Source organism: Eptesicus fuscus, chromosome 5, assembly GCF_027574615.1.
Source record: "Eptesicus fuscus isolate TK198812 chromosome 5, DD_ASM_mEF_20220401, whole genome shotgun sequence".
Classification (NCBI taxonomy): domain Eukaryota; kingdom Metazoa; phylum Chordata; class Mammalia; order Chiroptera; family Vespertilionidae; genus Eptesicus; species Eptesicus fuscus.
In genome coordinates, this window is record NC_072477.1 from 68,462,862 (window position 1) to 68,489,939 (window position 27,078).

Here is a 27,078-nt window from a genome sequence, read left to right on the forward strand (position 1 = left end):
TATAACATAAGTCCTAGAGATCCACTACTTCATAGAATTGTGGCTACAGTTAACAGCACTGTACTGTAATTTTTAAATACATTTTTTATTCTAATATTTTATTTTTTTTTATTGAATAAATCTTTATTGTTTAGATTATTACAATTGTTTCTCCTTTTTTTCCCCCATAGCTCTCCTCCACCTGGTTCCCACTCCTCCCTCTGCCCTTACCTCCCCTCCACAGTCTTCATCCATAGGTGTACGATTTTTGTCCAGTCTCTTCCCGTACCCCCCACACAGACACCCCTTTCCCCCTGAGAATTATCAATCCACTCCCATTCTATGCCCGATTCTATTATATTCACCAGTTTATTCTATTCCTCAGATTTTTAATTCACTTGATTTTTAGATTCACTTGTTGATAGGTATGTACTTATTGTTCATTATTTTTATCTTTACTTTTTTCTTCTTCTTTCTCTTCTTAAAGAATACCTTTCAGCCTTTCATATAATACTGGTTTGGTGGTGATGAACTCCTTTAGCTTTTTCTTATCTGTGAAGCTCTTTATCCGCCCTTCAATTCTGAATGATAACTTTGCTGGGTAGAGTAATCTTGGTTGTAGGTTCTTGCTGTTCATCACTTTGAATATTTCTTGCCACTCCCATCTGGCCTGCATAGTTTCTGTTGAGAAATCAACTGATAATCGTATGGGTGCTCCCTTGTAGGTAACTGTTTTTCTCTTGCTGCTTGTAAGATTCTCTCGTTGTCTTTTGCCCTTGGCATTTTAATTATGATGTGTCTTGGTGTGGTCCTCTTTGGATTCCTTTTGTTTGGGGTTCTGTGCGCTTCCTGGACTTGTAAGTCTATTTCTTTCACCAGGTGGGTGAAGTTTTCAGTCATTATTTCTTCAAAAAGGTTTTCAGTATCTTGCTCTCTCTCTTCTTCTGGCATCCCCATAATTCTGATGTTGGTACACTTGAAGTTGTCCTAGAGGCTCCTTACACTATCTTCAACTTTCTGGATTCTCTTCTCTTCTTGCTTCTCCGGAGGAGCGTCCTTTGCCTCTTTGTATTCCAAATCTTTGACTTGATTCTAACGTTCCTCTAGTCTACTGTTGGGTCTCTGTATAATATTTTTTATTTCAGTCAGTGTATGTTTAATTTCTAGTTGGTCCTTTTTCATATCCTCGAGGGTCTCGTTAAATTTATTGGCCTTTTCTAGGAGATTCTTGAAAAACTTTATAACCGTGGTTTTGAACTCTATATCCAGCCGTTTGTTCTCCTCCATTTCTTTCGTTTGTGATCTGTTTCCTTGTTTCCCTCATTTTCGCTGCTTCCCTGAGTTGGTAGGGTGGTTTTGTGTGCTAGGTGTCCTTATATGGTTCAATGGGTCAGCCTCCCAGTTACCTGAGGTGGACATTCTTGGTGCACCCCTTTGTGGACTATGTTTACAGCCTTGTTGTAGTTAGGTCTTGATTGTTGTTGGTGTCACTGGGAGGAATTGACCTCCAGGCCAATTGGCTGTGAGGACACAAGCTGTGTCTATAACGGAAGAATTGCTGTGCTGGAGACACGTTTATGGGGCAGGACTTGTTCCAGTGGGGCTTTGGTGCTCACTGAGTCTGCCTCTTGAATGTGTCCCTTGTGAGAGTAGTTGAAATCTGGTGTCATCTCACACAGACCACTAGATACACTAGTTTCTGGATCTCCAATGGGGTGCAGGTCAGCTACTGTCTGAGGCCACCCAGCAGGAGCTATAGCAAGAACTACAGTTTTCTCCTCCTTGCTTGGGATTTGGAGGTTTTGGAGCTGTCTGACTGGAGTTGCAGTTTATTTGGTTAAGCTTCGACAGGGCAGGCCATTTATATGCAATAGACGCTGCGCTGAGCTTGGGTGTGTTTGTAGATTGTGCGGGGCGGGGTCTCAGGGTGTCACCAGGCTAGGGTGTGGCAAACAGCAATGGCTGCTAGTCTGCTTTCTCTGCCTTTCCGCGTTTCCAAGTCCCCGCGTCCCACGCCGCAGTAAACAATGATTGCTGGGCGCACCTCTGCAAAAAAGTCACTCTCACTTTCCGACCCGATGGCCGACAGTCCAGCTTCTCCCTGTAGGCATCTGGGTCCCCCACGTCTCCCCAGAAACTGGATTTCAGAGAGATCGGGAGCTTGTCTCCCTTCAGGTTGACAAAAGGCCGCGCGCCCAGTCGCCCGCCACCAGCCCGATTCGCGTGCCTCCGTACCTCAGCTTTTCAGCGTTTGTGCTCCTTTCTCTTTCCTTCTAGTTGTAAAACTTCCACTCAGCCAGCTTTCCCGTGGTTTTGGGTGGTAGACGTTTTGTCTTTTAGTTGTAGTTTTGAAATTGCTGTGTGAGGCGGCAGTCTAGTTGTTTACCTTTGCCGCCATCTTAGTTTCTCTAATTTTTAAATACTTAAACATTTGCTAAGAGGATAGATCTTATGCTGTACTCTTATCACACAAAATAATAATAATAAAGTGGAAAGAAACAAACAAAAAGACTGTGCCTACCGTAGTTTAAAGTGCAATAAGAGAGACACACCAGTAAATCAATAATTTAAGAATGTATAAAAATGTGTAATATTCTGATAATATATTCTCTCTTTCATATGCACAGACTGCTCAAGCCAGGGGAGAACGTATAACTCTAACTAATCTATCTACAAGAAGATAAAGTAATCTGAGTAATTATTTGCCTTCAGGATAGACCACCCCTTTACTGTCACCATTTCATTTAAGTCTTTCAACAAACATATTTAAGAAAATTATTCAAAATCTTAGATGGTTATAGTCTTATTTTAAATTAACTTTCACCACAGTTGTTAAAATATTAGGATTCTGCTTGTTTTTATTTGTTTAAAGTTACACATACACACACACACACACACACACACCCCACAGTTTAACACAGTAATTTCAACTTCAGCTAAGCAGAAGTATCTGAGAAACTTTAAAAGTATACTACTAAGTGCCAGGATCCCATCCTCAGAGATTCTGAACCAGATCTGAAGTAGGAGTAAGACATCTGTGTGGTTTGTTTTACACCTAAGGTGATTTTCATGGGCAGACAAAATTGAGAGACACTGATTTAAAGACTTCTCCATGCAATCTACACATCAGACAGCCTAAAGAGCCCACAAAAAGTTAAGACCAATAAGTATTAAACTTTGCTTATGAAGATATGCCAAGGTCCCTCTGATTTCAAAATTTCATAAAAGAAATCACCAGTTCTTCAAAAATTTATATTCTTTCTAGAACCTTGACTGAAGGTTCCTTGTTCTATGGAAGCATGCTCTATGTAACAGTACAAGCAAGAGTTCAGGCTAGTATTTAAAATGCTAATCCAGATGGTAAACAATACAGTAAAAGTCTTCTTCCCACCACAGATCCTCAGATTCCCCTTTCCCTGAAGCAATGACCATTAGTTTCTTGGCTATCTTTTTAGGCATATATGTATATGTATATTTAGTATATGTATCTACCACCTATGCACTTTAATTTCTTCTCTACAAGACATACTACAAATGTTCTGTATATTCAATTTTTATTTGCCAATATAACTTAGAGACCATTCCACATCAGCACATTTGATCTGTTCTCCTTCTTATAGCTACAAAATGGTATCACTGCAAAGATGTGTATCACTGCAAAGATGTACCATCAATACTTAACTACTACAAACAATGCCATAGTGAACATCCTTTTCATATATCTTTGTACACTTGGGGAAATAAATATGTATACCTAATCATAAAATTGCCAAGCCAAACGGCAGGTGAATTTCAATGGTATTAATAAACCCTTCCAGAGGTTGTGCCAGTTATTCTCCCACGACACTCTAATGCCTATCGTATATGAGAATGCTTATTCTCCCAAACTTTATTATGACTTAAAAAAAAATTTGGGTGGGGAGGGGGGTATTGGCTAGGCTGATAAGTGAAAAAAAAAAATGATATCCTATCATTTTATTTTTTTATAACTCTTTAACTTTGAGGGATATTATGCATCTTTTCGTGTTTAACAGTGATTTAAAAAAATTTTTTCTGTAGAATGCCTTTGTCTTATGTGCATTATATATTTTTCCAGATTTTTTTCTTCTTGATTTACAAAAGTCCTCCACATAGTAAGGAATTTGGCCCTTTTTATTTTATACATGTTGCATACACTTCCAAGAAGATGAAGAGGTTCTTATATATGTTTTCAACACAGTCAAACCAAAGATAAAAATGGAATAGATGCTTGTAAAATTGTGAACTGGTATAACCTTTCTGGAGCAAAATATAGCAATATATACTTAGACCAGAGATCTTTTTTTTAAATGTTCATAATCTAGCCCTAGCCCGTTTGGCTCAGTGGATAGAGCATCAGCCCTCAGACTGAAGGGTTGAGGGTTCGATTCCAGTCAAGGGCACGTACCGTGATTGCAGGCTCAATCCCCAGTCCGGGGCCGGGGCACGTGCGGAAGGCAACTAATCAATGTGTCTCTCTTACATCAATGATTCTCTCTCATTGTCTCATTCCTTCCACTCTCTCTAAAAAATCAGTGGAAAAATATCCTCAGGTGAGGATTAACAAAACCAAGTTCATGATCTAAGTAAAAGTAATCCAAAATTATAAAGAAATTAATGTAAAGTAGAAAAAAATAAAACACCCAAATTTGCCCTAACCAGTTTGACTCAGTGCATAGAGCGTCGGCCTGCAGACTCAAGGGTCCCAGGTTCGATTCCGGTCAAGGGCATGTACCTTGGTTGCTGGCACATACCCAGTAGGAAGTGTGCAGAAGGCAGCTGATCGATGTTTCTCTCTCATCGATGTTTCTCTCTCTATCCCTCTCCCTTCCTGTCTGTAAAAAATCAATAAAAATATATTTTTTTAAAAATCACCCAAATTTGAAACCTATTAAATAAATGTATGTCCATAGCATAGAATGTTATGTAACCAATTTAAATATTTTTAAAATATTATGTGATGGGGACATGCTCACAATATATTAATTGAAGAGGAAGAAGAGAAGGAACTATATCTGTAACAAGATCTCAATCTTATTTAAATGTGATGGACAAAGGAAAAGAGAGAAGGAAAAGAAAATATGCCAAAAAGTAATGCACAATTCTCTCTGAGAAGTGAGATTATAAATGATTTTGTTCTTTACAATTTTATCTACTCTGTAAGATTTCTATGATAAGCATGCAGTTTCTTTATAACATCATAACATAAAATTTACCATTCTATTTTTTAAGTGCACAATGGCATCAAGTACATTCACATTGTTGTGCAACCATCACCACATCCATCTCCAGAACTTTTTCATCTTCCCCAGCTAAAATTCTGTACCCATTTAACACTAACTTTCCAACTTACTCCACCCCCAAGCATGTATTTTCATAATCAGAAAAGCTATACCAACTTCTCCTATATCTCCTCTTTAATTTTACTTGCACCAGGAGCCTATCTTACCATTACTGCTGAGCTTCTTCACAGTTAAGGCAAAAAGGGAAAGATGATGAATTCCATAGTTCTCACTGACTGGCATAAAGAACATTCAAGTTCCTCTTCTAGGCCATGCTTCTTAGCTTCCTTTCTATTACAGTATACCTAAGGGATACTATGACCTCCCATTAATAACAATGGTTCATTAAGTCAGTGACTCACACTGAATAAAAGGAAGATGGGAAAATAGTATAAGAAATGAGGGGGAAGACATAATATTTATTCCACCCAACACACAATGTAATTCAAATGTCAACACTTCCAGCATCATCACTAGTTAAACACACACACAATTCCTGCTCTAGTGCAAGAAACATTACTAACACTAGAGCCTACAAGGAATATATCACAGGGATCTTTTTATAAATGGTACAACCTAAAACAATAGAAATCTTCAATAACAGATGTTAGAAAAATTATTTCAAATGGTCATTTTTTGCAGAACTTTCAAAAAAACATAAAATTTAACTGAACTAAAAAAGTTTTGAAGGGACCCAGTGCAAATAAATGGATTTTTATTAATGGTAGTTGTTTGGATATAGGGTAATTTTACTCCAAATTAACCCCTGATGAAAATAGGCCACACTTGCCCAGGCCAGGTAGCTCAATTGATTAGAGCATCGTGCTACTCCAAGGTTGTGGGTTCAATCCCCAGTCAAGACACATACAAGAATTAACCAAAGAATGTGTAAATAAGTAGAATAACAAATCGATGTCTCTCCCCCCCCCCCCCCCCGCCCCTTATTCTCTTTCTCTAAATCAATAAATAAAAACCTTTAAAAATGAAAAATAGGCCACACTCACTAGAACTCTTGTGGTCCAAGGGTGCAATTTTTTTTTTTTTAATTGATATATCCCTAATGCCTAGAGTAGTTTCTGGTACAATAGTAAGCGATCAATACATATTTCTGAACCTACCACTATCACTCAAAGACTATCACTAAAGCAAGATCTAATAACCTGCTTAGTAGGCTAGTTTCAAAGAATTTTATGATTAAATAGAACTTTAGAGATAACCAACTTTAGCCACCTAGCCACAAATGCTAAGAGATTCATTAAGTGAAGGAAAAAAATTATTAAAATACTCCATAAATCACAAACAGGTCAAATAAATCATAAGTATTAGAAATCTTACACTAGAATTCATTAGTAGAATTTATACTACCTTTATATAAATATTCGAGTCAGCTTCATATTTTAAGTCAAATATTAAAACCTTTTAAATTTAAATATATATCTAATGCTTCATTAATAAAATTTTATAACTTTTGACTTAAAAATTTAAAACAAAGATCAAATACATGCATTTAAATGTTCAAAGAAAGAACTTACATAGAAGTTTCAAGCAGTCATCCTTCTTTTTTAGACGCTCTTTAATATCTCCTGATATGAGTACAGAATATGGACATGCCATTTCTTTTAAAAAACCACTTATCTCAAGCTGGAAGCTTTCTAGATCATCTCTCCCTTCAAAAAAGAAAAATCACAAAACATTTACTGAATATTTACCATATAATCTAATACTATATAATCTACAAGTTCATTTCAATTTCACATTCAATTCTAAATTTTCCTTTTGACATTAAATCCTTACATGTGTGACCCCAAAACTTAGGTAAAGGTGACCAAATAATTTCTACATTTAGAAAGTCACACTTAAATTCAGAAGCATAAGTATCAATTTAAAAATATAAATGTTATTGTGAGATTATATTTTTATATTTAAATTTGATTAGTATTTTCCAATATATGTTCCATAAAGCAGATAAAATGGGAATATTTTTGTAAGAGTAATGAAAATATTAAAAGCATTATTATGGCTATAATTATTAACTGGCTTCAGAGCAAATGATATTTCTATGGATTCAGATTATAAATGCAGTCATCTAATTAAGCCTCACTGCTTTTCTTTCTTTCATAACCTAATTATATGGGAGCCTGTGTCATGTGTTTTGAATTTAGCTTATCTTACTTAGTTTCAAGGGAATTCTATTACATTTGGCAAGAAGAAAAAAAAAGCAATATAAAAAGACAGCTTCAAAAGGGAACTCTACTTTGTCCCCTAGCAAATGCCCAATAATTTATTTTTTCATTTTATTACACCATCTGAAATTCTACCAAAGACCCACAATGAATCCAGTTACCAAGACAGCAATGCATTAAACTTTATGAACAAGTACAGGAATCCTATATAATAAAGAGGTAATATGCAAATTAACCCTCACGTCCTCACAAGATGGCTGCCTACGACCAGGCTGGCAGGGGGTTAGTGAGGGACAATCAAATGACTGAACAGCAGGCTGCAAGGGGCGACCAGGCCGGTGGGGTGGGCCGTGAGGGGCAATCAGGCTGGTGGGGGGAGCAGTTGGGGGTGATCAGGGGGGACATTTGGGGGTGACCAGGCCAGCAGGGGGGGCAGTTGGGGGTGATTAGGCTGGCAGGGGGGGGACAGTGAGGGGCAACTAGGCCAGTAGGTGGGGCAGTTGGGGGCGACCTGGCCGGCAGCAGGGGCAGTTAGGGGTGACCAGGCAGGCAGGCAGGCAGGCAGGAGAGCGATTAGGAGCCAGTGGTCCAGGATTTTGAGAGGCATGTCCGACTGCCGGTTTAGGCCCGATCCTTGGGCTCCAAGGATCGGGCCTAAACCGGCAGTCAGACATCCCACGAGGGGTCCCGGATTGGAGAGGGTGCAGGCTGGGCTGAGGCAACACCCCCCCGCCCCATGCACAAATTTCATGTACCGGGCCTCTAGTATTTTATAAGAGCATTCCTATGTGAATCCAGGTCCTGAGTTATAGGCTCTGTAATACAACTTAAATTAGGGATTACATGTACTTAAAAAAAAAACACACAAAAAAAAACAACAAAACCACACCTTAATTCAAAATAAGCAGCATTCAAAAATTAAACTTCTTAAATAACCAAATTCAGAGTCTACTTTTTCTTAAAAATACTAAGATTAAGACAGTAGATAAACAAAATTTGTTTATAATCTTATACAAATTTTAAGAATGAATTTTGGATTAATATAACATTTAATCCAAATATATTTAATACAATATATTAAAGTTCTTAATATCAATGATTTTTCTTTGTATAGATTTTTCTTTTTCTATTATATTTTAGATAAAACTGAAAATCATAAGCTATCATTTCATTTTACTATTAAACAAAAAAGTAAATAAAACACAATGGCAAATACCAGCTGAAGTGATACTTTCTTCCAAGGTGCATAATGATTTTATTTGAGAGCCTAACCAAACACAGAGCTCTGAAAACTCAGGTGAAGATAGTCCACCCTCAGCTGCCTTGGAAAGGGCTTGCTCTTCTAACAGTGGTCCCTTATACCTAGAAAGAAAGACATAAAAGGTTAAAAATTAACAAAAACCTCATATTCTTTATCACAGCCTACTGCCTGTTCTTGTAAATAAAGTTTTATCAGAGTACATCTGATACATGTATCCATTTACAGACTGTCTCTGGCTGCTTTCACACTGCAATGACAGAGTCGAGTCATTGTGACAGAGATAGCATGGCCAGCAAAGCCTAAAATTTCTACTATCTGCTCTGTTATAGAAAATGGTTTACTGATTTGTGCTCTATATAATTAACATTTGGCTTTTTCCCTATATTTTAACATCTTTTAGTAAAATTATCAACCAATTTTAAGAGAAATATTACATATAATAAAGTCAAATAGAGCTAAGTCTAATAATTATACTGGTTACAAGAATAAGAAAAAAGGAATTAGTGACTAAACAGATGCAAATTTTAAATTTAAAAAATTAAAGTTGAAAAAGACCTATGAGATCATGTTAATCTAAACCATTTATTTTGTAATTTTACTAGAGGTCCAGTGCACAGATTCATGCACTGGGGGCATGGCCTGTGGGGATCGGCCCCCTGTGGGAGCACTGCTCATCCTGGTCAGCTGAGCGGTGAGCGTATAACCCCTAGTGGTCAGTGGACGTCATAGCAACTGGTCGACCAGTTGTTCTGGTCATTCTGCCATTCGGTCACTGGGCTTTTATGTATACAGATACTTTCAAACACTGCTACAAAGTGTACTTGAATAGTACCTTAAATTTTTTAACCATCTTATAAATTATCTTAATTGAATTAGATATCAGTTTTCTACTTTAGTCCTCTTTCTGCAATTGAGCTTTTATTTCACATTATAAACTTATAGATTTTAACATATTTGATGAGTTTTAATCCACTGTAGTTATTTTTCTTTTCAAACAGTCCTATCTTTGGTTAGTGAGAGGCCACTCTTGTTTGATTTATCCCCAGTATTCTTTGAATACTTTCCTTGATTTCTTTGACATGATGTTCTTGTCCTGTACTTGTAATTGGCCATTTCTCCAAGAAGCCCTGATTCTTTTTAATGGTATTTAGAGTTCACAACCTGGTACTAAAGGTTAGTCACTGTATCTGAAGTTTTTTCAAAGAATTTATATAAGGATTTCACATTGCTATTTCCAATTCAAACTTAGAATTGTGGGTTTTTTACCTAACTTGTTTTGTATTTTTATCTATTTTCTCTAAAATTGTGGTTTTTACTATTTTTATCTATTTTCTATAAAAAATACGGTTTCTAATGACATTTATATAATCCTAGTAAAAAACATAAGTTACATATAGTTTCAGAGTAGGAAAATCAGCATTTTTACTAACAACAAAATCACTGAAAACAATTTATGTTTTTATGTTTTAGAATATATTCCAGTAAGGATATATTTTTAAAAATTCCTTTCTGTGATTAAACCACCTACTCAACATATTGACAGACCTTTGTTTTGCTTTAAAATTTAGAAATTTGTCTCTCGTTTTGTCCTGATTTCATTTTTAATTTTGCTTTATAATTATGTAAGACATTTATATGGTTTCAAAGTCTAATTTACAAAACAAGGTACATTCAGACAAATCTACTTAACAATCTCAATTGTGTTCCCTCTACTCTAGTTCCCTCCCTCCCCCAAAGGTAACCATATTTATTAGTTTTGGGATGTCATTCCACAATGTTTTTAAAAACAAACATAAATATACTTTTCCTTTTTTTAGATAAAAGGTAGCCTACTACATACTGTCCTATTCCATGCTTTAAGCACATATATATTCACATACACATATTTACATACTAGTGGCCCAGTGCACGAAATTCGTGCACTGGGGGGGGGGGGTTTCCTTAGCCCGGCCTGCACCCTCTCCAATCTGGGACCCCTCGAAGGATGTCCTACTGCCGGTTTACAGGGATCGGGCCTAAGCCGGCAGTCGGACACCCCTCTTGCAATCTGGGACTGCTGGCTCCTAACTGCTCACCTGCCTGCCTGCCTGATTGCCCCTAACCACTCTGCCTGACAGCCTGCTTGCCCCCAAATACCCTCCGCCACCAGCCTGCTTGCCCCCAAATGCCCCCCCTGCCAGTCTGATCACCCCCAACTTCCCCCCTGTGCCAGTGTGCTCACCCCCAACTGCCTCCCCTGCCGGCCTGCTCACCCCCAACTGCCCCCCTGCTGGCCTGCTCACTCCAAACTGCCCCCCCCCCACTGTCCTGATCACCTCCAAATGACCCCCACTGATGGCCTGCTCGCCCCCAACTGGCCCCCCTGCTGGTCTGCTTACCCCCAATGCCCCGCCCCCCACCAGCCTGATCACCCACAACTGCCCTTTCCTCTTGGCCTCTAACTGCCTCTACCTCGGCCCCACCACCATGGCTTTGTCCAGAAAAACGTCCGGAAGGTCTCCTGGAAGGTCTCGCAGTCTAATTAGCATATTACCCTTTTATTAGTATAGATACTAGAGATCAACAGAAATACTACTCAATCATTTTCATTGTTATATAGTACCTCTCTGTCTGGATGCACCCTAGTTTATTCACTATGCCCTTACTGAAGGACATTTGGGTTAGTACATCATTTTCCTATTATAAAAACTGGCAGATTTTTGTCAGTATATATCTGGGATAGATTCCTGGAGTTGGGACTGTTAGGTCAAAGAGTAAATGGATATGTAATTTTGCAGGATACTATTATATTTTCCTCTACAGGGGTTGTGTAAGTACCCATTCCTCATAATTCACCACAGTTGTCAAACATTTGGATTTTTGACTATCTGGTATCTCAGTATAGTTTTAATTTACATTTCTCTTATGAGCAAGGCTGTACATCTTTTCACATGTTTATAGGCCATTTGCATTTCTTTTTCTCTGAATTCTCTGGTCATATCTCATGAAGTATATTTTCAAACCTCCATTTTACAGGTAAGAAATTAAGGGTTAATGAGGTTAGGATACCTGCTTTATAAATACTAGGCCAGGCTCAGTGCTAGTCTATATATATATATATATTCATATTTATAAATATATACTCATATTTATAAATATATTTATTTATAATTCGTTTAATGTTTACAGCAATAATTTGAAGTTAGTATTATCCTAATTTTGGGTCAGAAAATAACTATATGATGACATAATATAATTTAAACCCAAATATGACCCCAAATGTTCCATGTGAACTATAAACTTCTGCCTACACTAATAAGGAAACTAAGCCAATAACCTGGCTAAGTTATGCAGTCAGGTAAAGGCAGAGCTGGGACTAGACCACTGTCTTTGCTCCTTTAGCCAAGACTGTTTCCTCTATGCAATTACCTTTCTTCCATGTCTCACAGTGCCTTTCATTGAAATTTAATTCATAAACATCTTTATTTCCCCCTACTTGCTTGCATTTCTGCAATAATCATAAACTCTTGAATAAATGTATCTAATTCATATAGTTGGTGATATTTTCACTCAAATGCCAACCATAATTCAACAAAACTGATTAAATCACCAGAAATAAAGAATTTAAGAATTAAAGATTGTGAGAAAACCCCACAATCTTTAATGCCTCTGGGTTCATCAGATCGATATAAAGAAAAAAAAAAAATGCATTTAACAAACCTAACTTCTAATAACAATCACAATACAACTAAAATTTATAAACTGCTCTATGGTAGGCCAGTGTTATGTGCTTTATGTATATTGCCTCATTTAATTGCCATAATGTCCTAAAAGGTATTATTAGTATGCTCTTAAGTTTGTTCTATATATCCTTATTTAATTAGGAAAGTGCTACTCTTAATTCCAAACATTGGAGATACCTCCCCTAGGCCCAGACACCCCCAGGAGTCCCCCATACAGTGGAACCATAGCTGCTGGTCTGACACTTCAAACTGGGTGATCCAATCTTCGGTCTGTTAGGGCCATTAGCAAACCTACACAAAGACACAGCCAGATCCTAATTTACTTTGTTTTCTATTTTTATTAGGCAGTATACTAGTATAAAACATGAGATCCTTTCCCCTGTCATCTGCCCAACCTATTGGCTTGCCTCTGATCCAGTTCTCCACTTCTCCCTGCTTCCCAAGTTCTTCCACTATGTTCCATCCATAAACAGCAACTGTCCTATACTGTCAATCTCTTCTCAGAAAGATTATCCCAACCACCTCTAGCTTTGGCCAGTTTACTCTCTCAGATGGCAGGGTTTGTCCTCCTTGCTTCCCAATATAACATCCGTATCATTGCTCCCTCATATTCTTAAAAATATCTCCTGCTCTCTCCTGGCTCAAGCCAGTCGGATTTGCCACCCTCTTTCTCTTGTAATTTTCATCTACCAATCTCTTGGGTACTCCCCAACATTCCCTGTGCTCACTTTTCCTTTCCATTACTTTTTTTTTTTTTCATTATATTAAGTTTCTTCAAAGTCCACACGTATACCCTATCCAGTACCCTGAGCTCTCAATTCTCTAACTTCCTCTTTTCCATCCTTTGTCACTACATCCTAGACCAGGGGTCCTCAAACTTTTTTAAACAGGGGGCCAGTTCACTGTCCCTCAGTCCGTTGGAGGGCCAGATTATAGTTTAAAAAAAAACTATGAACAAATTCCTATTCACACTGCACATATCTTATTTTGAAGTAAAAAAAACAAAACAGCAAAAACACCCGCATGTGGCCCGCGGGCCGTAGTTTGAGGACGCCTGTCCTAACCTTACTATCACCTGGAACTACTCCACCTTGGAAATCATTAATTCAAATATGTCACTTCCTGACCACAACCTACTATCTACCTTTTCAGCTTGCTCTTTTGACCACTCACCTACAACTACTCTTTTACTAACCTCCATCCCATTGGTTCCTCCACATTCTCTGCATTTACTAGCTCCCTGCTGTCTTCACTTTCTTCCCTATTCAATTTAGATTCCAATATATTTATTGTGGTGCTAAATAAATACCTATTGCAGAAATGAATCCTTGACACCATCATCTCCTTCAGCTCTAATATCCAATCAATCACTAAGCCCTATAAATGCACTTCTTTCCATGTTCACTGCCACTAAGCAACCATCGCTTCTTGCCTAGACTGACTAAATTCTCCAATCCACTCTCCACCTTCAGACAGAGGTAACTTTTTAAACTAGACATCTAATCACTTCCTTTTTTAAAATCCTTCAATCATAAAGATGGTGGCATAGGTAAGCACAGTACTCGCCTCCTTCCACAACCACATCAAAATTACAACTAAGCTACATAACAACCATCATTCAGAACCGCCTGAAATCTGGCTGAACAGAAGTTCTACAACTAGAAAATTAAAGAAGAAGCCACACTGAGACTGTGAGGGGGACGGAAAGGGGGAGGACTCCTGCACAGGAGCTCTTCTGGAAGAAGAGAGGGAGCAAGAAATTGAAAACCTATTTGAAAAAATAATGACAGAAAATTTCCCTTACCTGGTGAAAGAAATAGACATATAAGTTCAGAAGCGCAGAGTCCCAATAAAGATGAACCCAAAGAGGCTTACACCAAGATACATCATAATTAAAATGCCAAAGGTTGCCGAAACCGGTTTGGCTCAGTGGATAGAGCGTCGGCCTGCGGACTCAGGAGTCCCGGGTTCGATTCCGGTCAAGGGCATGTACCTTGGTTGCGGGCACATCCCCAGTAGGGGGTGTGCAAGAGGCAGCTGATCGATGTTTCTCTCTCATCGATGTTTCTGGCTCTCTATCCCTCTCTCTTCCACTCTGTAAAAAATCAATAAAATATATTTTAAAAAAAAAATAAAAAAATAAAATGCCAAAGGTTAAAGGTAAAGAGAGAATCTTAAAAGCAAGAGAAAAGCAGTTATTACCTATAAGGGAGTGCCCATATGACTGAGCTGATTTCTCAATCGAAACTTTGCAGGCAAGAAGGGGTTAGCAAGAAATATTCAAAGTGATGAATAGGAAGGACCTACAACCAAGATTATTACTCTACCCAGCAACACTATCATTTAGTATTGAAGGTCAGATAAAGAGCTTCACAGACAAGAAAAAGCTAAAGGAGTTCATATCACCAAACCAGTATTACATGAAATGGTGAAGGGTATTCTTTAAGAAGAAAGGAGGAAGGAGGAGAAGGGAAAAGAAGAAAGAGGGAGGAAAAGGGAGGAGAAAGGGGGAGGTGGAGGAAGAGGATAAAAAATATGACAGCAAAATGTCAATAAATATAAAAAATAAATGAACAAGGAATCTAGTGAACAAAATAAACTGATGAATAAAATAGAACCAGAGGCATAGAAATATGGAATAGACTGACGAATCTCAGAGGAAATGAGGGAGGGGGCGTGGGAAGAGATTAACCAAAGAATTTACATGCACACATGCATTACCCATGGACACCGACAATAAGGTGATGAAGGCCTGGGGTGGAGTGGAATATGGGAAGAGGGGGGCAATGGGGGGGGGACATCTGTAATACTCTCAACAATAAAGATTTAAAAATAAATAAATAATTAAAACCCTTCAATTATGTCCCATTGCCGTTATGACAAATAAGGAAGCCACAACATAGCCTAAAAGGTGCTGCATGCCCTAGTCTTCACCTAACTCTCCAATCCAATCTTCACCACTCTGGCCTTTGCTCTCTGCCCTCCGGCCTCTTAGCCTCCTTCCAATTCTTCTAATACAGCTCCTTTCCTCTTGTTCTCACTGTAAGGACACCTTTGTCCTCCCTTCCAACCCAACGCCACCTAGTTAACTCCTATTCACCCTTTCTTTTTCAATTCAAATACCACTTCCTCAGAAATCTATGACTAAACTCCCTGAGACTCTATAGCTCCTCCTGTCATGTTATGTCATCCTGTTCTTTTCCTTTAAATCACTTGTTATTAGAGTTAATAAATATCTGTGTGATCATGTCTGTTTCTCCACTAGACTATAGCTCCACAGGACAGGGACCTATTTTGCATACCACGGAATTCTCAGAACAGTATAGAATTGTGCTCAATAAATATTTGAAATAAACTTCTCTCCATAATGGTGGTTTGCAACCTAGGCTGTGAAGCTTGTTTTTAAAAATGCATGCTTGTACTGCATCCCCAAAAAAGATCATGATTCACTCAGCTTATAGCATATACGAGACCGGAACACTTTTTCACAAGCTCCATACATGATTATGATGCACAATGATGGTTGAGATTCACTGTTCTACAAAATCAGAGACTCTCAGAATTGAAAGAGACTTCTGAAATCTCTGCTCCTTTCACAGATGAGAAAACTAAGTTATTTTTACCCTACCATTTATAACAGACCATATCACTACACTGTTCTTTCACATAGATGTCCACTTTTAATTCCTCCCTTTAGTTACCTGACAAACTAAAGTACCTCCATGATTCTCATGTTTCAATCACAATAGAAAATTACTTACAATCTACATAGACAGTATTTTAACTGTTCAAGTATAACACCTATTCAATTATAACACCTATTATAAGTATACAACAACTAGAGGCCCGGTGCACGGAATTCGTGCACTGGAGGGGGGGAGGGTCCCTCAGCCCAGCCTGAGCCCTCTCACAGTCCAGGAGCCCTCGGGGGATATCTGACTGCAGCAGAGGCAGGAGAGGCTTCCGCCACCACAGCTGCGCTCGCCAGCCGTGAGCCCCCCTTCTGGGGCAGCTCCTGCGTTGAGCAACTGCCTCCTGGTGGTCAGTGCACATCATAGTGACCAGTCATTCCACCATTCGGTCGATTTGCATATTAGCCTTTTATTACACAGGATAGTAACTTTTTTTCTACTCTTCATTATCATTGTAAGAAACTTCAAATTCTTGTCCTCAGTTATTCCAGGAAAAATCAATTCTAAAGTGTGTAATTTTTACTTTCCATATTGAATACTCTGAAACTAATTTTCCTTAATAAAAGTCAAAGTTATAGCAAACTTCATTTTTCAAGCACCTATAATATAAACAAATTCAAGGAATAAAGAAAGCAAAAAGGGGACTGACTTTACCTTTTTCATAAACTACAGAATCCCCACTATTCTTATCTGGAATACTTAGGAGCTCAAAACATTTGAGGCCTAAACACTTCAATTAAGTATTTTAACTTCTTGTTCTGGTTACTTCCTTAACCAAGCTAAGTGAAAATTTCCAAGGGATTTCACAGAAGAAGAAAAAAAAGCCCCTAAATAACCAGTGGCTCTCTTCTTTCATTTGGCAAACATTTACTCAGGATCTACTAAGTGCAGGGCTCTGTAACTTTGGGTCACCTGCAAAGTAGGTGTTAATCAGGGTCCAAAAGCAACAATTGATAAAGGATCAAGTGCAGCTTCAGGAAAAGATAAAGGGAGTGGGGGTTCAAGCTTCACAACAGCACCACAAGGCACAGTCAAATCATTCAAGAAACTCCAGCATGTGGGAAGGCAAACAATCGGGCAGATGGCTCCATTCTCTTTAACGTGCATTTTTTTTACTCTAAACTACCTGGTCCTATGCTTACCTCTGTGCACGCTCTTTTTTGAACTTTTCTTCATTCATTCACCCACTCATTCACCCACGATTTATTGTGCCAGACACCACTGTAGGATGGTACTGGGACTAAGACCAGAAAAGCACCTGTTTTCCTGGAGCTGCCTGGGATGAGGGCGGGCGGGGGCATTCCAGATACAATGTGCAGGTCAAGATAAATTGTGAAAAGAATAACAGCTATGAAGAAAAACAGGCTAAGTCTGAGGGAGAGGCTACGTTGTATAGATATTGCGCCCCATGCCTGGAAGCATTAGTACCATCCCAGGAGTTCCCACAGCACTCACTAGCATCACTCTGAACAGTGAATACCACACTCCATGGAGCCCCCACGACTATGTAAACTAGAAGTGATCTGAAACCGGCTCTTTCTCCGCCTAGCACATAAATAAGAACACATTAACAAGAAGTAAATACGCTGTGAACGAACGGTGGCTGAATGAATGGACTGAACTAAAACATTTTCTACCGTCAAGGAAGCTGGAGAGATGCGCTCCCGAGGCCTAATTAAGCCACAGGTGAGCCCTAATTAAGCCACCGGTCGCACCCCGCAGGAGACCCCAGCACCTCCCCTCCGGGCGCCGCAACGACGGAGACAAAAATATCCCCCGCGGGCTAGGGACGCGCGTCCCGGGAGGGCTGATGCTGGCCGGGCCGCGAATGCTGGCTGAGGCGTTCCAGGCCAGGAGTTTGGAAGAGGGGCCACGCGCCCCGGCTCTCCGGCCACACTCCACCCCCAGGCCCCAAACGGATTTCTTTCCCGCCTCCCGCTTAACTCCGTCGGCGCCGGAGGGGGCGAGGCAGGAAAGGAGGCCTGCACGGAGCTGCCGGAGCCCAGCAGAGGCCCACAGGTCGGGGCTGCTGCAGCCAGGCCGAGGGAGAGCTTACGTTTTCGGGGAAAAGACGTTCCTAGGAATACTCACCCCAACGCCTCTAGTGTGTCCAGAACGTCCCCTTCCATCGTGGGTTCGGGACCCGGCTCCGGCCCTCTCATGGTCCTCCGGGAAAAAGCTGTTCGCCGCTCTAAGGAGCCCGCCGGAAACCGGCGTTACCGCGCCAAGGTTCCGGTCGGGATCTTGACTAGGATTGCCTGCGAGCGCCTCTGACTGGGAGCCCCAAGGTTCCCGGCCTGGAGGCAGTCTGTACTCAGACGGCTTTATTTAAAATAATAATAGAAATAGTAATAAAAAGCGTTAGTTCTTATCTGTGGAAGTTCATCTTAGCAAACATCGCGATTCTACCCGAGTTTTTCTCAATCTATCAGACTCCAGCCCCCTCTTTTTATAACAAAAATACCGAAATAGAATAATTATCTGAGCTAAAGTTTCATTACAAAATGTGTAAGATTGATGAAGCTATCAGATGTTTGCATCTATCTGCAGAATCTTATACACAATGTGTGTCCTATTGCTGATAAAGTATAGGTGAATTGTATAAGAGACATTAATAAAAGTTGCATGTCACCATCTTAGAGTATTCACTAAAAGAATAATTAAATGTAAAACTTACAACTAACAACTAAGAGAAGGGGGAAACAGAATAATGAAGAAAAACACACATAAGACTAAATCTAAAAACAGGAAAAAAAAGAAAATAAGTTAAACTATAAGACAGTGTGTAGAAATATTAACATCAGAAAAAAATAGCTGCTAATGCAGGAAGTATCAGAGAGACATAAAGAGGGACATTTCATAATAACAATAAAAGTATCAAGACCACAAGAGGCTATAACAATCCTAAATGTTTATTTGCTTAAATAACCAGTCTCAAAATATAACCAAATGAACTTAAAGGAGAAATACTTAAAGGTGAGACATTCTGTGAACTCTCAGTAATATGTATTGTAATAACTATGTACGGTGTCAGATGGATACTGGACTTATTGGGGTGTCTCTTAAGTTATATAAACATCTAATCACTATGTTGTACATCTGAAACTAATATATTGTATGCCAACTGGAATTGGAAAATTAAAAATTTTGTAAAGTAAATTAATTGTTAAGTAATTTTAAGAAACAAAAACATATGATCAGAAAACATCCTCTAAGGAACAATTTAGGGTAAAGATTAAACATACAGGCTTCTTCCTCCCATGACTCTGTTAAAACTTAATTGGCCACCACCAAGAACAAACTTATAGTCTGACAAAATCAGATGTATTGATTTTCAGTGAGGGAGCACACTGCAGAGGAACTGTATTAGTCAAGAGTCTTCAGAGAAATAGAAACAATAGGTTATATATGAGATTTATTATATGGAATTGTCTCATGCAGTTATGGAGGGCAAGTGCCACAATCTGCTGTCTGTAAACTGAAGAACCAGGAAAGCTGGTGCTATAATTTAGTCAGAGTCTGAAATGCAAGAACCAGGAGCTCCAATGTCTGAGGGCAGAAGATGGATGTCCCAGCTCAAGAGAGAGTTTGCACCTTAGCTGGTTTGGCTCAGTTTGTTGGCAAGTCATTCCATACCTGGAGTTGTTTCTCTCTCTTTCTCTTCCCCTCTCTCTAAAAAATCAATGAACATGTCCTCGGGTGAGGATAAAAGTAAAATGAGAGAAAGAGGGAGAATGTGCACTTCTTTCACCTTTTTGTTCTGTTTGGGCCTTCAACAGACTAAATGATGCCCGCAAACATTGCTGATGTCTACCTTTACTCGTTCTACTGACTCAAATGGTAATATTTCTGGAAATATCCTCACAAACACACTGAGACATAATGTTTTACCATCTATCTGGGCATTCATTAGCACACTCAAGATGATACATAATTTAAACATCACAGGAGCTGTGGCATGCCACTCAACAAGAAAGAGAAAGAAACATCTTGAGTAAGGTTTGGATTCCACTGAAGGATTCTAGAATGTGGCCATCAGTTCTGGATTGGTTGCTGCTTCTGAGGTAGGATTAAAAATGGGAATCAATGAGGGATTAGGCGCTTAAAAGCAACTCTTGACTAATGCAATCCTATTAACATTTCCTAAGTTTCTGCAAGCCAGACTGGTCTCCAGACACTTTTTCACCTGAACTCCAAAGAAAAGTTTGCACTTGCCCTCCATCCTCTCTCTCTCTCTCTCTCTCTCTCTCTCTCTCTCTTTCTCTCTCTCTCTCTCTCTCTCTCTCTCTCTCTCTCTCTGTGTGTGTGTGTGTGTGTGAACATGCATTCATGCTTATGTGGATGGGGAAGGGTGCATCTCATAGTACATGCAATTGGTATTGAAGAATTATTCAAATCTACATACTCTGGATATTTATAGGAGATTATAAGCTCAAGTAACTAATAAATAAGCACACATATTGTACAAGGTGCTGAACTATACCCCGAGAATAAAATAGTGATCCAATATCATCCATGTTTTCAAAGATATGGTTACACAGCAAATCATAGTCAAGGCAAAATGTAATGTGGGCAGTGAGCCCTCATAGCACTTCAGAAGGAGGGGAGACAATTGCAGTCTGGCAGAGGTGGAGAGAATTCCTATCAAGTACAGGATGGGAGCTGGGCTTTGACTGAAGAGTAAGATTTAAAACGTAAAGTGTGAAAGAAGACATTTTTAAGGGATTTAGATGAGGGGGTAGAAAACAATTAAGGAAAGGGTGACTAGAACAGTTTGGGTCAGGAGAAGAGCTCCTGAAGAGAGGAAAACAGTATGTTTGGAAATGTAAGTTCAGATCAGTCTGCTGAGACCCTGAGGATTAATGTCTTATTTGGTAGGAACTGGAAAACCATTGTAGATCTCTGATTAGAGCAAAATCAAGACAAAAGATCTTTTTAGAAAAATGTACTTTGTAATTCAATGCTTTTTACTGGGAGAGAGAATGGAGACCTTCTGGATGCTACTGTCTAGACATAAGGTGATAAAGGTATGAATGAACCTTGGGGCAGAAGGAATGAAAGGGCAGGGGCAGCCAGTGTATTTACTGAAAGAAGGAAATAGACATCTCACCACTGATGAAATGCAAGGGAATGGAAGAAAAAAGAATCATAGAAGAGGCCATATGTTTTTTTAAACTAAAGAACCCTTGGAGAATACATAACCGAGATCCATTTTACTGGTGAGCTGAATTCCAGAGAGGCTGAGTAACTTGTCCCACGTCACACTTGTGGTCATGACTAGAGCTGAGGAGCTGCCATGAAACCCAAGCCTGTCCCCTTTGCTCAGCCTCCTGTGGGTGCAGACCTGGTAATCAATAAAGATGGTCATAGGATAGAGCAGTGGTCGGCAAACTCATTAGTCAGCAGAGCCAAATATCAACAGTACAACGACTGAAATTTCTTTTGAGAGCCAAGTTTTTTAAACTTAAACTTCTTCTAACGCCACTTCTTCAAAATAGACTCACCCAGGCCGTGGTATTTTGTGGAAGAGCCACACTCAAGGGGCCAAAGAGCCGCATGTGGCTCGCGAGCCGCAGTTTGCCGACCACTGGGATAGAGTAATAGAGAAGACTGAGAAGACTCCAGAGAATGGCAGTGTGGATAATAGTCAAAGAAAAACTAAAAGTGGATGAGATAATGGGCCAGGGAGGAGAGGAGGGTACAGGAGGTTATATCTATCTAACTATTCCACCCACATCTCCAGAATAAAAGCATAAAAATATTAGGGAATGGAGCCTAATCCCTAGAAGAAAAGGGATTATAAATATCTGAGAGCTGGTAGGAGTAGGCCTTCTGAGAGATTTGCTTGAAGCAAATACATTCATACCATTTGAAGCTGGTTAAGCTCAGAGAGAGGAATCTAGGGGCTACAGTTAAGTTTGAACCATCAACTTACCTTCTAGCTTGTCCACCTCTGTTCACCAGGAAGGGTCAGGAGTAAAAATTACATGCCAGGGCCAATGTCTGGCAACAAGGACCATGTCTAGCGCATCATGGGCTTTATGTTCCAAGAAACAATGAAGAAGTAGAGGTGAAGACAGTACTAAGAGTCCCCTAACAGGCAGCCTCCTGGGCTTCTGATTCCTGCCAGCAAGAAGGATGGTGAGGTTAATAGAAACTGGGAACTCTCCATTGGGCAAGGCAGAATAAAATGAAACACAGATTTATAAAGGCCCCCTCAGAGCCCTGGGGGTTCCTCCTAGTCCCCCTTTAGTGGAGGGGAGGAGGCAGCTAATCTTGAGTACCTTTACCTACCACACCACCACCAACTAGAGCAATTCTAGTTTATCTTCCCCTTGTCCTCACAGTTTACAGATCAAGCTAGCACATTTCAAAACAAAAATGTCTAACTTAAACATTGTTTGAGAACTATTACTGCAAGGCATCATCCCAGCTGCATTCGATTCCCTGCTTTTTGGTGTTATTTGATTAAAAACACAAACACAGGGATTTGAATTACTTCATCTGCGCTGTCCCAGAAAGCAGGGACGTCTGCCACTGAGAATCACCTGGAGAGCTTTCTCCACCAACACACATCTGAGCTCTATCCTCAGAGATTCTGATTCAGTAAAAGAGACTAAGTCTAGGAATTTGTATACCATTGGCCCTTGAACAACATGGGTTTGAACTGTGTGGGCCCGCTATATGCAGATATTTTAAATAAACACAGAACTATGTATTTTCTATTCCTTATAATTTTCCTTAACAACATTTCCTTTTCTCCAGTTTACTATAAGGATACAGTATATAATATATAATACTATATATATATCTATAATACATATTATAAGATACAGTATATAATATATAATACTATATATATCTATTATATATATATATATATATAATACTATATATAATATATATAGATATAGAGAGAGAGAGAGAGAATTATATATTATGATATATATATATGATATATATATATATATATATCATACAAAATATGTGTTAACCAACTGTTTGTTATCAGTAAGGCTTCCAGTCAGCAGACTGTTAGTAGTTAAGTTTTAGGGAAGTCAAAAGTTATATGAGGTTGCTGGACTTCATGGGGGTCAGCATCCCTAACCCCTGTATTGTTCAAGGGTCAACTAATATATATTTTAAAGTTCTTCAGACGATTCTCATGAGGAGTCAGACTTGGAAAATTCTACTGTACTAAATATTTACATATATTTTGAATTTAAACAATAACATAAACAGCTAACTTCTCCCTTTTAAGTTGTACATATTAAAATATTAAAAATAAAATTTAGATAAAAAAACCTCATGGACACAGACAACAGTGTGATGATTGTGGGGGTGGTGTGCAGGAGGGTATGGGGGATACGTGATGATGGAAGGAGACTTGACTTGGGGCGAACACACAGTACAATGTACAAAAGATGTGTTGTAGAATTGTGCACTTGAAAACTGTATAATTTTGTTAAGCAGAGTCACCCAATAAATTTTTAAAATGTTGGGGGAGGAGGGGAAGAAGGTAAGGAGACTTAATGGCATAACTTTCCTTATGCTCCAGTCTTTCCAATTCTCTAAATATGCACGCGTATGTCCTTCTCTCTCCAACTGGTCATCACATGCAACTTTTATGTCTGTGTTTATTACTCTTTAATGCTTCGCCTTTCCTGTTGTTGTTTTCAGTCTGAGCCACAGCTCCAACAGCCACTGAGGAGCTCATCCTTGTTACCTAGACCGGTGACTGGCCAGCCCAAGCCAGGCTGTTACAGGCTACTCAGGTGATTCAAATGAGCAGCCAGATTTGGGAACTGCAGGCTAAGTGCTATTTTCAACAGCCTACCTTAGGTCTTACCTATCTTACCATAAGGAAAGAGTGTTGTGTTCCTTCCAGGTGAATGATACTACAGGAGATAAAACCTTTTCCTTTGTAAGACTTGGAAACAAATCAGTGAAACAAAACATTAGGTTCACAATCTGAAGCACATTTCTTCACACAGATATCAATACAGCCATCCAAACATCTAAACCAGTGGTCGGCAAACTCATTCGTCAACAGAGCGGCAAACCGCGGCTCACAAGCCGCAGTTTGCCGACCATTGATCTAAACTATGAATAAATGCATTAACTAAAACCTATTTCCCCACGCTCGAAAGAAGAGATAAGACCTTCTTATGGGCATGTGTGTGAAGAAAGAGGGACTTGAGTTATGAAGTTTCCATACTGAGTTAGAAATAATGTGAACTTAATATAAATTGATTAAAAGCACTTGTTTAGATTTCACTGGGTAAATTTCAAATGTGATTGGATTTGTAACTGGAAGGCAGCAGGTTCTGAATTCAAAGTATTTCTTAAAAACAAAACAAGCAAATGCTACAATGCATCAACTTAAATTCTGCTAAGCCAGCAGTAACTTCTGAAAATACCTTTTAGAAAGATGAATGTTTCCCACATTTTAGAGCAAAGTGAAGCTTCTGATTGAAAAAGCTTCATTGAGGGGATTTTTGTGTTTTTGGAGGCTTAGGATGTCTAAAACGTTTCTATTTCAAACTCTAGGATGTAGAAGAAAAGACTAACATTAGCAACAACCAATATACAATTTGATCCCCTCAATTGAAGTAGCCATTGAATTCAGGAAGAGAAGAAAAAGAGCAAGGATATTTTTAAGGTTTCATGCTGAATAAAATATATTTTGAGCCTGTGCCAATTGTGATGGGAAAGGTATGAGTATTGAGTGCAAGTTACAGAGATATGTACTAATTAAATGATATAATTAAGACATGGGTCAGTTTAAAGTATAACTGGTAATAGGCCATGATTATTAAGAAAAATACTATATTACTATATTTCCTTAATTATGATGTAACATTGCTTGAAAGAAGCAGTTTTTATTAAGGTGCAGGATGTATATGTAGATTGTAAGGTTTTCAAATAGCAAGATATCCAAATAGTGAACATAATAGAAAACAAAAGATAGGATAATTTGTTCATAAATAAATAGTCCTTAAAATAGACATGTTGACAAAAATAGATAAGTTGGACTTCATCAAAATTAAAAACTTTTGTCCTTCATGAGACAATGTTGGAAAACCAAGATGGTGGCATAGATAAACGCCTGCACTCACCTCCTCCCACAACCACATCAAAATTACAACTAAAATACAGAACAACCATCATTCAGAAATGCCTGAAATCTGGCTGAATGGAAGTCCTACAACTAGAGAAGTAAATAAGGAGCCACATTGAGACTGGTAGGAGGGGCAGAGGCATGGAACAGGCTGGTCCAACAACCACATTTGGTGTTTTTTTAAATCAGGAGGAATATCTCCAAGGCCTCCTGTGAGAAGTAGAGGGTCCCAGCTGCACACCAGACCTGCAGCCCAGGGCCCCAGAGCTGGAAAGAGAAGTCCCCATAACTTTGAGCTGTAAAAACTAGCAGTCATTGTGGCTGAGTGACATGGAGGCTGCTGGAGTCCCATGTAATCCTCTTAAAGGGCCTGAGAACGAATTTACAGGGTCCTGCTTCCTCTTGTTATAGGCTTTATTTTAAAGTCTGTTTTGTCCAGCCCAGCCAACATGACTCAGTGTTTGAGCATCAATCTATAAACCAGGAGGTCATGGTTGGATTCCCAGTCAGGGCACATGCCCAGGCTCGATCCCCAGTGGGATGCGTGCAGAAGGCAGCCAATCAGTGATTCTCTCTCATCATTAATGTCTCTCTCTCTCCCTCTGCCTTCCTCTCTGAAATCAATAAAAATATATTAAAAGTAAATAAAGTCTGGTTTGTCTGATATAACTATTGCTACCTCAGCTTTTTTCATTTCCATTTGCATAAAATATTTTTTTCTTCATCCCTTTACTTTCAGCCTGGGTATGTCTTTCAATCTGAAGTGGGTCTCCTGTAGGCAGCATATGGGTCTTGTTTTCTTACCCATTAAGCAACCCTATGTCTTTAGATTGGAGCACTACCATTCTTTACATTTAAAGTAATTATTGATAGGTATGTAGTCAATGCCATTTTTTAAGTCATGGTTTTAATCTTTTTTTTTCTTCTTTCTTCTTAAATAAGTCCCTTTAGCCCAACCAGTGTGGCTCAGTGGTTGAGCATCGACTCAGGAACTGGTGGAGTTGATTCCCAGCCAGAGCACATGCCTGGTTGCAGGCTGGGGCGCATAGGAGGCAGCTGATTGATGATGTTCCTCTCACCAATGTCTCTATCTCTCTATCCCTTTCCCTCCCTCTTTCTCTAAACATCAATAAAAACATATTTTAAAAGTCCCTTTAACATTTCTTGTAATATTGGTTAGGTGGTGATGAATTCCTTACCTTTTTCTTGTCTGGGAAGCTCTTTATCTCTCCTTCAATTCTAAGTTGTAGCTTTGCTGGATAATCTTGGATACAGGTCCTTGCTTTTCATCACTTAGAATATTTGATGGCAATCCATTCTTGCTTGATAAAGGTAATTTTTAATCCTCATTGTAATAAATCCTGTATCTACCTCTCACTTGCTCCCAAACTCTGGAGAGAGAAAGAAATGGCTGTTACATACTGACCTTTAAAATGCCAGCACAGCCTGGCCAGTGTGGCTCAGTGGATGAATATCAGCTCATGAAAAAAACTCTCCAGCATAGAGTTTCAGCTTTTCCTTCAATTCCATGATCGATCTCCAATTTTTCAATAATTTATTTTTAACTTTCAATTTATTTTATAGTTAGTTTCTGTTGCTTGTAACCAACCAAAGCAAATGGGGGGGAAATCACTCAATAAATATTTAACTGAAGCTAAAATTTATAATAAAATCAACATTAGATTTAGGAGTATATGTTTTAGGAAAATATTTAGCTGCATTTAAAAGGAAAGAATGCCGGCATCAAGAGTCCTTTAGCTGCTACCTATAACTTCAAAATACCCTAGAGTCCAGTCCTGTGTACGTAAGTCATACTATTG

At 39.0% G+C, this 27,078-nt stretch overlaps 2 protein-coding genes across 3 annotated transcripts in view; one reads left to right on the plus strand and one right to left on the minus strand.

Moving 5' to 3' along the window:
• Positions 1-18,330, minus strand: part of FAM98B (family with sequence similarity 98 member B) — a 45,238-nt gene extending 26,908 nt beyond the window's left edge. Inside the window, exons 1-3 of the mRNA XM_008142979.3 lie at positions 18,229-18,330; positions 8,679-8,824; positions 6,812-6,946 (exon numbers count right to left, since the gene is read on the minus strand). Coding sequence (XP_008141201.2) covers positions 6,812-6,946; positions 8,679-8,824; positions 18,229-18,299 — 352 coding nt within the window. The 5' untranslated portion in view covers positions 18,300-18,330. The remainder of the gene's footprint in view (positions 1-6,811; positions 6,947-8,678; positions 8,825-18,228) is intronic.
• The window catches only part of RASGRP1 (RAS guanyl releasing protein 1), a 137,905-nt gene extending 111,681 nt beyond the window's left edge, over positions 1-26,224 (plus strand). The window contains exon 18 of one of the 2 annotated variants that reach the window (XR_008556144.1): positions 26,201-26,224. The gene's annotated coding sequence lies outside the window, so the exon portion shown is untranslated. Of the gene's footprint in view, positions 1-23,817; positions 23,835-26,200 lie in introns of those variants that run through there. The other variant, XR_008556145.1, reaches the window with a different exon arrangement.
• The last annotated feature ends 854 nt before the right edge of the window (positions 26,225-27,078 follow it).